The sequence below is a fragment of the Lycorma delicatula genome, chromosome 8 (genome assembly GCF_047948215.1).
Source record: "Lycorma delicatula isolate Av1 chromosome 8, ASM4794821v1, whole genome shotgun sequence".
Classification (NCBI taxonomy): Eukaryota; Metazoa; Arthropoda; class Insecta; order Hemiptera; family Fulgoridae; genus Lycorma; species Lycorma delicatula.
Window position 1 is genome coordinate 94,295,558 of NC_134462.1, and position 11,207 is coordinate 94,306,764.

At 26.1% G+C, this 11,207-nt stretch overlaps 2 protein-coding genes across 3 annotated transcripts in view; one reads left to right on the forward strand and one right to left on the reverse strand.

Annotated features, from left to right (window-relative positions):
• ssp6 (PDZ domain-containing short spindle 6) overlaps positions 1–1,923 on the reverse strand; it is a 390,763-nt gene extending 388,840 nt beyond the window's left edge. The window contains exon 1 of one of the 2 annotated variants that reach the window (XM_075374051.1): positions 1,650–1,923. In XM_075374051.1, the coding sequence (XP_075230166.1) occupies positions 1,650–1,760 (111 nt within the window). In that variant the 5' untranslated portion in view covers positions 1,761–1,923. The remainder of the gene's footprint in view (positions 1–1,649) is intronic. The other variant, XM_075374056.1, reaches the window with a different exon arrangement.
• A 37-nt stretch (positions 1,924–1,960) lies between these two features.
• Polr2L (DNA-directed RNA polymerases I, II, and III subunit Rpb10) lies at positions 1,961–4,845 on the forward strand. The gene is made up of 3 exons (XM_075374057.1): positions 1,961–2,112; positions 3,249–3,359; positions 4,599–4,845. Exons 2-3 carry the CDS (start codon positions 3,265–3,267, stop codon positions 4,711–4,713), a joined length of 210 nt encoding a protein of 69 aa, XP_075230172.1. The 5' UTR covers positions 1,961–2,112; positions 3,249–3,264; the 3' UTR covers positions 4,714–4,845.
• Positions 4,846–11,207: the final 6,362 nt, after the last annotated feature.

Here is an 11,207-nt window from a genome sequence, read left to right on the forward strand (position 1 = left end):
AATACGAACTATTAAAAAACTAACAAAATATGAATAAAAAATTTATTTACAAAGAAAAAAAATTAAAATGCGAAGGACGATATTCTAATCCAAATATTATTTAAATTAAAAAATATAATTTCAAATTAAATACAAGAAAAAAAGATTCATTACCTATTGAAGAGAGAAATGCTGCTAACAAATGTCGGTACTTACGCATTAACGCCACAGCAGCTACAGCTTTATTTAAAAACAAAGTAGTCAATCGGATTTCGGTGGAAAATGGAAACAGATTCAAAACAGAATATAAATGGTTATTTATATTTATTTATTTTATAAATATAATTTAACCAAACTTAACCTACGCTCGCTTCGCTCGCTAACCTTCACTAATTAACACCGTAATTTTTTGAGTATTTATTTAATAGATTCAGTAATTATTGCAATTTGATTAATCAAATTGCAATTTATTGCAATTAAGGTTATTAATAAGGTTAGCGAGCGAAGCGAGCGGGGGTTAAGTTTGGTTAAATTATATTTATAAAATAAATATTTATTTATTTATGTTAAACTCTATATCGGCCCATTTTCCACCAAAATCCGATTGACTACTTTATTTTTAAATAAAGCTGTAGCTGCGGTGGCGTTAATACGTAAGTACCCAAATGTCTATAAAAGACGTGAAAATTAAAAAAAAAATCTTAACAGATCTAAGTCATTATTTCGGCAAGATTTCATCTCACACGGATTTAAATTTTTATAGAAAATGTTTTTCAGTTTGTGCTAGGATTAATAAAAAAAAAAAAAAATAACAAAAAAGTACAAATGCAGGTAAGCGTACAACCGATACTTGCTTATACTTCGTACTTGGCTCATCAAACAAACCAAGAACATGTACATTTTTTAAATTTATATTGTTGCAATGATAATTTTTCCCATTAAATTATGTGTTAAGAATATATTAATAAAAAAGTTCAAAAATGAAATAGGTATTCTGAAATTAGAAACATACTTTTTATTAATTTTCAGAAAGTTATAAGTTTTAATAATAAAAAGTATTAACTATATGCCAGTTGAAATTTACGTGAAAACCGATATTACAGTATCTATTATTAAAATCTTCTTATCTATTAATAAGTTCAAAATAAACTTTTAACAAACATTATTTTTTTATTTTTAAGGTAATAACTAAACACAAAATTATCAGTAATTAAATTTGAAGTCAACAAATATATTTAAAATATAATTGAGGTATAGTTATATGAGAAAATAGTGTATGTATATGCTGACGTTATCTATCCAAACCTGCTTTCGACTTTTAATCGGTACCACAATGTTACCATCAGCTGTTACACAAACCCCAGCCATCTCTAGCAATATATAGAATGCTTGTAGTTAAGAGAGAATAATTTATTTTTCTCCGATGCACGCATACTGTGGACAAATGATAAATGCAGCAGCCAGACAACAGCAGGAATGACAAAATTAACATAACTCCAATAAGAAATTAGTAAAAATTACTAATCAACCAAGATCATGAACCGTGGACGCGTAAATATAGACGGCATTAATTATAAATAGTTAAATAAAAAATAACAAATGTTAAAAAAGAAATATGAATGAACGTAGATAGATAAGAGAGATGCATTTCAAAAATATAATTTACATACCGGAGACAATTCCGCTTCCCCATCGCTTAAATCTATAGAGGGTTGTCCGGGGTGTTTCGTTCTCTTGCTTTGATTTCTGCACACTTTATCGCCTAATTTTGGAGAATTCATAGTTAACTAATAATAAACTGAATAAATTTTTGTAAGATATCATTAAAATTTGCAAATATTATTTCAATCAGAACGCCCCAAATATCGATAACTTGAAGCCAATAACAATTTCACACACAAACACAGAATCAACGACACATTACATACCACCTGCGCTGCGCAACTGAACTACCATATACTGATCTTACGTCGTCTGCTGCACTGATAAAACTGTGTTCACTATTACTTCTGTAGATTGCAGCACAATACAAACATGTAAATAGCTAATGTATATTATTGTTGCCGACATAGTCGTATTTTCCCGAGTAGAACTTCCGAACAGAGAGGTACGATTTTAACGAAGTTGAAAAAGGTATGTAAACAATTTATATTTACCTATTAATATTCAGAACTTTTTGAATCCAATGGACGTTTCAGCGATATGTAGTTGTTTACTTAAAATATATATGAATTTACGTAAATATATATACATATATTCTTAATGGAAATGTTGAAGTTTTCAGTTTGCGAATAACATAACCTCAATTCGTGACAAAACGTGCGAAACTTATTCATTAATTTATGTTCGGATATAATTATGTTGGGAGTGCTCGATTTAAAAACTATAAAAGATTTATTCATTAATTAATTTTCTCTCCGAGCCTATTGATTCTGTTTATAGCCATTTCTTCATGTTGTATCAAAAATTGTTTACAGAAAATATTGCTAAGCAATTATTCTTATGGTATTAGTACAAACAAATTCTCATTTATCTGTGTGCTAAATTAAATAATAAGCTATATTGTAAATTCTTATTTATGATAATTTTGTTTTATATTTCACAATTTCTTTGCTTAACTCTTCCATGTTTTTTAAAAAAAATTGTCTAATTGCAACCATTCATAAAAGCAGTAAAAATTATTTACCAAATAATATTTTCTGCTATATTAGATAATTTAAAACGATTGTACAACTTAATGTGTTGCAAGTTTAGATGTTATGTTTTGTAACTAGGTTTTTTTATAGCTTTAACAACTTAAAAAAACATTCACCCCTAGGTTAGGTTTAAACACATGAATATTTTTATCTGACTGAAATGTAAACACAGTATATTTTAATTAAGCATATAAAGAATTTCTACAGTTCACAAAGTATAAGTGGGTAATATTTAATCGAATAGGAGTTGAAATAAGCATTAAATAATTTATTTCTCAAAATTGTAATAGATTGATGCACATAAAGAAATTTATTCATGATGTAGGGTTTTGGGTGGGTGAAACTTATCTATATCAATTATTCTGCCCCCAATGTTTTATATGTTTAATGTTGTTACAGATATTGTTAATTTTATTGTACTTTAAAGGAAATTTATTCACAATCAGTACTACCTTAGTAGATCAACATTTCTGAATTTTGGTTTCAATTCATATCTATGAAAATATATTTAATATAATAATGCATTTCATGTCAGTAAATGTTATGGTTATATTAATAGAAATTGTTTTTTAGGTTAAATTAATGAAAAATGATTATACCCATTCGTTGCTTTACTTGTGGCAAAGTTATTGGCAACAAATGGGAAGCTTATTTAGGGCTTCTTCAGGCAGAATATACTGAAGGGTGAGTAAATATTTATTAAAATATTATAAGATTAATTATTTTTCTTACTAGCATTTGATTTCAGTTTATGTATTATTTGCATCTATTTATAGTTAAAATTTTATTAGTAATTGTATTTAATTCTTTCTTACTTACTTTAAGAAATAAGTATAAAAAGAATGTTCCTAGCATGAAAATATTTAAAATTTCTAAAAATAAAAAATTGTATATTGAATTTTGACTTTTTATAATTAATTTAATACTGTTTTTTGGCAATATTTTATTGTATCAATTGGTTTTTAGTTTTATATTAATTAGTTTTAAAAACAAAACTAAATAATGTCTGTTATCTTTTAATAACAATATAATTTTTCTTGCAACGCTTGCAATTTTATATACACGAATGTGGGTAATATATTAGAATTCTTTTAAAGCATATTCTTTGATGTTTTTAGTAGTCAATTTTTAATTTGAATTATTTGCAAAAGTAAACAGTGAATATGCCCAGGCAAAATAGATATCAAATTGTTTCAAGCCTTTTGTAGTGAATCAACATGGTAGAAGAAGCTTATCAAAGATTTGATGGAGATGTTTGTAGAATATAATATAAAATTTCTGGTTTTCAGAAATTAACACATAACAATAAAATATACCTGTAAACAGAAGTATTTGTGTAATATTGGTGGTTTCTTCTTCAGTATATTATTGTAGATAATTCATTTGTAAGTTAATGCTATGTAGTAAAATAACAAATTAATATAAACTGTTAGTTTTCATAATTTGATGCACTTGGTTGTTAATGTTGATCGTTTTTCTATTTTGTGTTTCGGTCTTCCAATTTTTGATAGAACATTTAAACAGCAGACAAAAATGTTAACAAAAAATCCTTTCTGTGAAATTAAACATTTTACCATATAAATGTTGTAGTAACCAGCAATGAAGAATGCTTGTACAAAAAGAAGACATTATGTATGCTGACCATAATTTACTTTGTTTTTTTCTCATAATACTTATTGGGTTAATTTTTTTCTAATAAATATTGTAATTCATTTTAATTACTTTCTAGTTATCATGTACATTAACACAACACTAACCATAATTTACTTTGTTTTTTTCTCATAATACTCATTGGGTTAATTTTTTTCTAATAAATATTGTAACTCATTTTAATTACTTTCTAGTTATCATTTACTTTAACACAACATAATTGTAATATAGATCATAATTTTTTGTTACATTGATTTATTTTTTATTTTATAGAGATGCATTGGATGCCCTTGGATTGAAGCGTTATTGCTGTCGGCGTATGCTTTTGGGACATGTCGATTTAATTGAAAAGCTTCTTAACTATGCTCCTTTGGAAAAAAAAGAATAAATATTTTGAACTTTTATTTATTCCTATTTTTATGTTTGTAAATTATGTATATGTTAATTTTTTGTAATTGGTCACTAATTTTTATAAATTAATTTCTTTATGTTAAATAAACGTTTTTTTTAACTAACAAAATGTTTCTATTTGAAAAATCAATTTATAACAGCAAAGTTTTATATTACTAGTAATACATTATTAATAATTAATGTTATCATGCAATATTAATTATTGTAAGTATTGTTCATGCAATTAGCCTCAAAAGAATTCTTTACTTATTATCATTATTTTAAGGATAACAAATTCTCATTTATGATTAGTTTGAGTTTGCCCTAGTTTTTAAGTCATTTAAAACAGATGAAAAAATTTTTCCTTTGCACTTCACAAATTAAACTTGGGTAATAATAAATATTTGGGTTTTATTTAGCTGAATTATTTTGTACGTCCCTTTTTGCATTCTCATAATACAAAAATAATGTACATGTATTTTATGAAAGATTAGGTTATTATTGCCTTGATTTTAAAATTTTCTAAATTTCAAAAGAAAAGTTTGACTTTTTTTTTAGAGGACAAGAAAAAATATAACAAAATATAAGATTTCACGCTGTTATTAAACCACAAAACTATAAAAAATGTATCTCCAAAACTCCACATGGCTTTGGTGCCCAGTAAGCTAAATTTTCTATTTTTGATGTAACTTACATATTCTTGCATAAATGAAAAATTACGTTATTTAAATATGTTTCTAAAATAAAATCTGCATCTCTACGCATAAACAAAGACTTTGTTATTACATTCACATCTTAAAGTTAAAACTCATCAAGAAAAATTATTTAGTTAAATGTGATGATGCTTCATCTGTGTAGATGAAGCATTAATTTGAAATATCATCCTCGGTCATAATTTTTTTTAGTTTTGCGTAGTCATTTTATAGTCTTTGTAAAATAATGTAAATTACATATTTCTATCTGTGCAAATTGTATAGATAATATTGTGAGTAAATAATTGGTACTTTGAAAAAAAGAAATTGTATTTCATAAGTTAAGCTGTCATTTATTATATATTACTAAAATAAAAAATTCTCACTTAAATGTACAAAAACATTATATTTTAATGAGCAAAGGTCAGTAATAAAGTAAAGGGGAAGAATGGTTAAGTAAAATTAAAATAAATTGTCATTTCTATATTTTTTTAAATACACGAGAATAATTTTTAATTATTATATACAAAACTTACACTTAAGAAAAACTGACTGTAAATACAATCAATTAAAAAAATATATATAATAAAGGCAGTTTTTACATCTAAAAATTATTCCACATTAGGAATTCCATAATAAAAAAAATAGCAAATCCAGATATTTCTGGGAACAACATGCATAGCAAGACACTGCAGACTGTGTGAAATGCTGACATGATACGCACCATCTATATCTTCCTAAGTAAATTCCAAGGATACCTTTCTTTCCTTGAAGAAAACAGGCTGTCATTTGTGGTGTACAAACTACCTGCAGAAGACAGCACATTACATTTAAGTATCTTATATGGTATATTAAGTATCTTAAAAAAATTATTTAACTCATTAACTGCTGGACATAAGCAAACTAATTTTTTTTTCTTCAGTAAACCCTTTATTTTATGCATTAAGTTTATAAAGCTAGAAATATTTTCATATCAACCAAAAAATAAATTATCACTTAGCAATAAAATGGTTTATTTATGCACCTTTGCCAAAAGGCATACAATAAATGTAATTTTCTGAAAATTATGACATGAATAGTTTATTAAATTAAAAATATTGTAGTTATAAATAAACTGTTTTTTTTTTTTTTTTTTATAAAAAATTATTTTCTTTGCTGCGAATGAAATTTTTGAATGTAGATGCACTTTACATTTTATACACGAAAAAAATTGAATGGTTTTTTGCATTGCATACATCTTTGTCTAGCTTTTTTCACATGTTCTAAAATAACATACCCAATTTGATCATAATGAACATCTGGCAAACTGTTTTTTGATGGACAACCTTTAGTAATGAAGGAAAATTATTTACTTTTTTCTTCACTAAGCAATGCTTCATGGTATTTTTATTCCCTTACTCTTTATCAGTGGTAATATCGACAAAATTCTAAAATCAATTTGACTTATTTTACTATTATTTGCAAGTCTGTATATTTTCCATGAATTTACTATAATAGAATCTATAAAATTTGTAAACAATGGCCACCATTAATTTTTTTTTGTATGGAACTTGAAGTTCATAATTTCCAATATCATTGTCATAGGAATCAACACCACCCATACTTTTAGTATATGTCATTAATGGCTGAGCAATAATGGTGTCTTTCCTTTCTTTTCGTATTTGATATGTCATTGTGCTTACTGGCAACTGTCACCACTTCATTATCATTCCATCAAGCAACTGCATAATTTTTTTTCATCAATGTACCCCTACTCATTTTCTGCAATTTTTTAGAACTGTTTAATGGGCAATTAGGAAGCCTATTTTCTCTAACAGTGCCAGTTTCTTTTAGGTTTACAGTCTTTTTCAGTATGCAAATGAATCTCATACGTATCTGCTATGTTAGTTATACCTGTTGAAGGGGTCTCAGCAAATTTTCATCAGTATCTTTGTCACTAAATTTATCAACTTTAAGTGGAATATAAGTTGCATCGATAGCACTTGTTTGTGAAATAATTATCTTCATCTTCTAAAATGTAATGCAATTCTTTAAGGGTCAATAGTTTTTCAAAATTCCACATTTTAACAAATTCTTATACTTCAGTAAAACAAAGTGAATACTTTTAAATATGGGTATGACAAAGTAAACAATACTTCACTAATATAAAACTGACTGAGTACATAGTCATAGAAACTGAACATTTTATAAAATAATGATTTCTATAAAAATAGTAAAATCAAAACAAAATGTAATGACTAAAGAAAACGCTATATCAATGTGATAAAATGAGACAAAAAAAAATTTAACTATTCAAACATAAAAACAGTGCAATGTGGGCTTGTGAAGTTATTATGTAATGCAAGAATAACATGTTGCACACCTAGAGTATACTTCATCACAACACAAGCCAAAGGTGCGTCATCGCACCTTTATCAACTAGCATTCATTATCAGTTTTTAAAATAAATAATTTTCATGAATTTGAATAAAAGAAATCCTTAAATAAGCGAATAAAATGGAAATATTTTTAACAAGCAAATCACGATCATTATATACTTTATATGGAAGGGATTATATGATCTCAAAATAAAAGTTGGTACATAAATAAACTCACTAATTAAAAGCCTATTACCATATAATCTATTTTTTGTGATTACAACACCTAAGAAAATAATGGCAAATTGTGAAAATCGTTAAAAATTTAGAAGAATAAATGTTTATGAAAAGGTTTGTTTATGCACCATTAGCCTGTTAAGAGAACAATAATTTCCTATTGTCTGCTACTGAATAGGATTTGAGCATTACATTATTAATATATAAAATGCAATGCTAGAGCTCCATTCATAACATTAATTCAGTTCAGTTTTTCTCTGTTGTACAAAATATTAGAATTAAAAAAAAAGGTTTAAAATTTATTTATTTTAATGTTTTAATATCATACTATAACATACATCAAAATATATGGTATATATATGTGCGGTGAGCAACTTAAAACTGTGCCACTACATACTCAACCCAGCTGCGACATGTAACACTGTATAAATTAAATTAAATTCTGTTATCTAAATTAACAAAAGTTTACATGTTTATTTTTACAAAAGATGTTGGTAATGAATAGCATGCACTTTTGTGCTCAAGTTATTCACCTAATGCAAAACATTATCACTGCCGTTGATTTCTTGTTTACAACTGACATTACTGGATGACAGTAGTAACATACTAAACCAACAGTGGCCTTAAAATAGCAGCATTGAAGGGAATCTAATGTACTGCAATTTGAACTGGCTGTTTGTTTTTAAGTTACTCACCCGGCACATGTAAAGAATGAATGATGTATTTAAATAAAAACTGAATCTTAAAAAAACATTTGACAAACTGTTTCAAGCAAGTAATTTAGTTAAACCATTAAAGTTTTCATCTTACCAAAAGAAATAACTGTCACTCAAGAAATAATTCCCAATTAATTTTACAATTCACATCATCTAAAAAAATTGTTTTATTTTTCAAAATGTTATCAGTTTAGGAAAAATATGATTAATGGGTTAAAAAACAGGAAGAGAAGTTATTTTGCTAACAATGTAAAGAATGTCATAATAAATTATTTATTTACGAAAAACAGAGGAAATCAACAGTTTTGTTATTTTATTGCAATCATTGACTGAAATAAAAAAAATTAATTCTTTTTCCTTTCTCCATTACAGGATTTTTACTTCAACAAACTGCTTCTTAGTATGCTAGTTTGTTTAAATAGTTATGGTTTTAAGAGATTAGTTTATGTATACTTATAGTATCACCAAGGTATAAAAATCTACTTCCAAAACTATAAAATCATTTTCACTTTAATATGTGTATGTTGGTTTTCATAACACATTAGAAAAATATCCACCTTAAATTTAGACACTACTTTCAGGATTTGAAATTAATTTTCTACAAAAATGTCTGTCTTTTGATTATCAAGAAAAATAGCATTAAAGATGTATGGCATACATTTCTTTAGACTTACTGCAGAGTTTCCTGTAGGAACAATCTGTATATATACACAGAGGGAAAAGCCGTAAATACTATACATGTCTTTCGTTGTTCACAAATGTTTCCACAAAAAAGTAAAAAATGCGAATCAAAGTATGGTCAGTCCTTGTGATGTTTACCTAGTAATGCTAAGAACTGTACAAAATACCTTTTTAACTCATATGAAGAATGGGTAAAGAGTACTATTTGTAAGATGGGACTGGCTATTATGAAATCCGCATTCTTCAGATCACTTCCAAGTTTCAAGTTCAGTGCTTACCAAACTGTTGCTCTGAAGATATTACAATACACTGATAGTTTTATAAATTGAACAGGCTTTAATTGTAACTTATGATATTCTTACAAGCATGAGGATAATTAACGTAGTGGGCAGAACCCTAACCAGCTAGTAATACATAAAAGATAATTGCTTTTTTTTTATTTTTGCATGGAGCACCATTGAAATTTCTTTTACCTTTATTTTATTATGTATACTTTTACTAATTTCTAAGTATCAACCTTGTATGATGACTGTGTGGAAGCATAGTTATCATAAGCTTGTTTAAATTACATGCCCTCGCCTGCATTTTTTCTTTTTAACAATATTTAACATTTTTATAAAAGTGTATTAATAATAAAGGTTAACAAAAATATTGAAATAAATTTACCAAATACCTGACATCTATTTCAATTTAAACCTTTTCCTATAGTTTACTTTTAAAAGATCTCTGTATAAATATAAGGGAATACTTAAGTGAATAATTTTATTAAGTATTATAATGAATCCGTTACAGAAAATTTAATTTTATAAAATATCATTGTTTAATATTAGACTGAATGATACGACCGTTTAGGATATGTGGCTATTATTATTTCAGAAGATATATAACCATGAAAAAAAATGATTCAGTTTATCTTATTTTGTGCGAGTAATAAATTAAGAAAGAAAAAGTATTTATTTAGATCTATTGCGATTATAAATTGTTATAAATCATTTTTTTTTAACATAAAAACATGAAAATAAAAATATATTCATATTTTTTAAATTAAATATTTAATTTTAAAAACTAGTAATAGAAATGCTAAAAATTCCATTTTTAAATTAAATAATCACATTTAACATGAAGCTAAATAAAATAGATTTTCAAAAATGTTAAAGAAAGTCTTTAAGAAAAACGGTGCATTAAAAAATAGGTACAAGAAAATAAATGGGTGCATATAGAGTATATGGGATATAGCAAGAGGCAGATGCATTTGTGCAAGTTCCAGGTTAACCCCTTACCAGTCTTAGAAGGAATATTCCGACGTAGCTGATGTCCACTATTAGGGTCTTTGTTGAAATATTCTTTAGTCAACTTTTTATACAGTTTTAATTCATTCACTGTCATAATATTCGGTTGTTTTACATTAGTAAAACAAGTATTCTGCAGTGACAGATAACACTAGTTATTAGTTTTAATAGAGTGTATAAAGTGAGGCATTTTTGTATATTTGATAGTAATCAGCTGACGAGTTGTTTATTTACGGTGTTCTAACACACAGAACACTGTATTTCTTATTATATCATGAAATTCTTTAAATATATCAGTAGGTAAGTGTATAATTATGTAAATATTTTGTGTGTAGATAAAATTATAAAGCTAATGGCATAAATATTTTGTATATGTGTGATGGGAAATTCTGCAAATATTACATATATTTGTATGTGTGTATAATAAATACATTTTGCATGCAAAAAAACAACAAAAAACCAGAAAAGGGTTAGATAGTTAACTATTATAAAAGGAACATTTATTTAGTGTTATTACCTT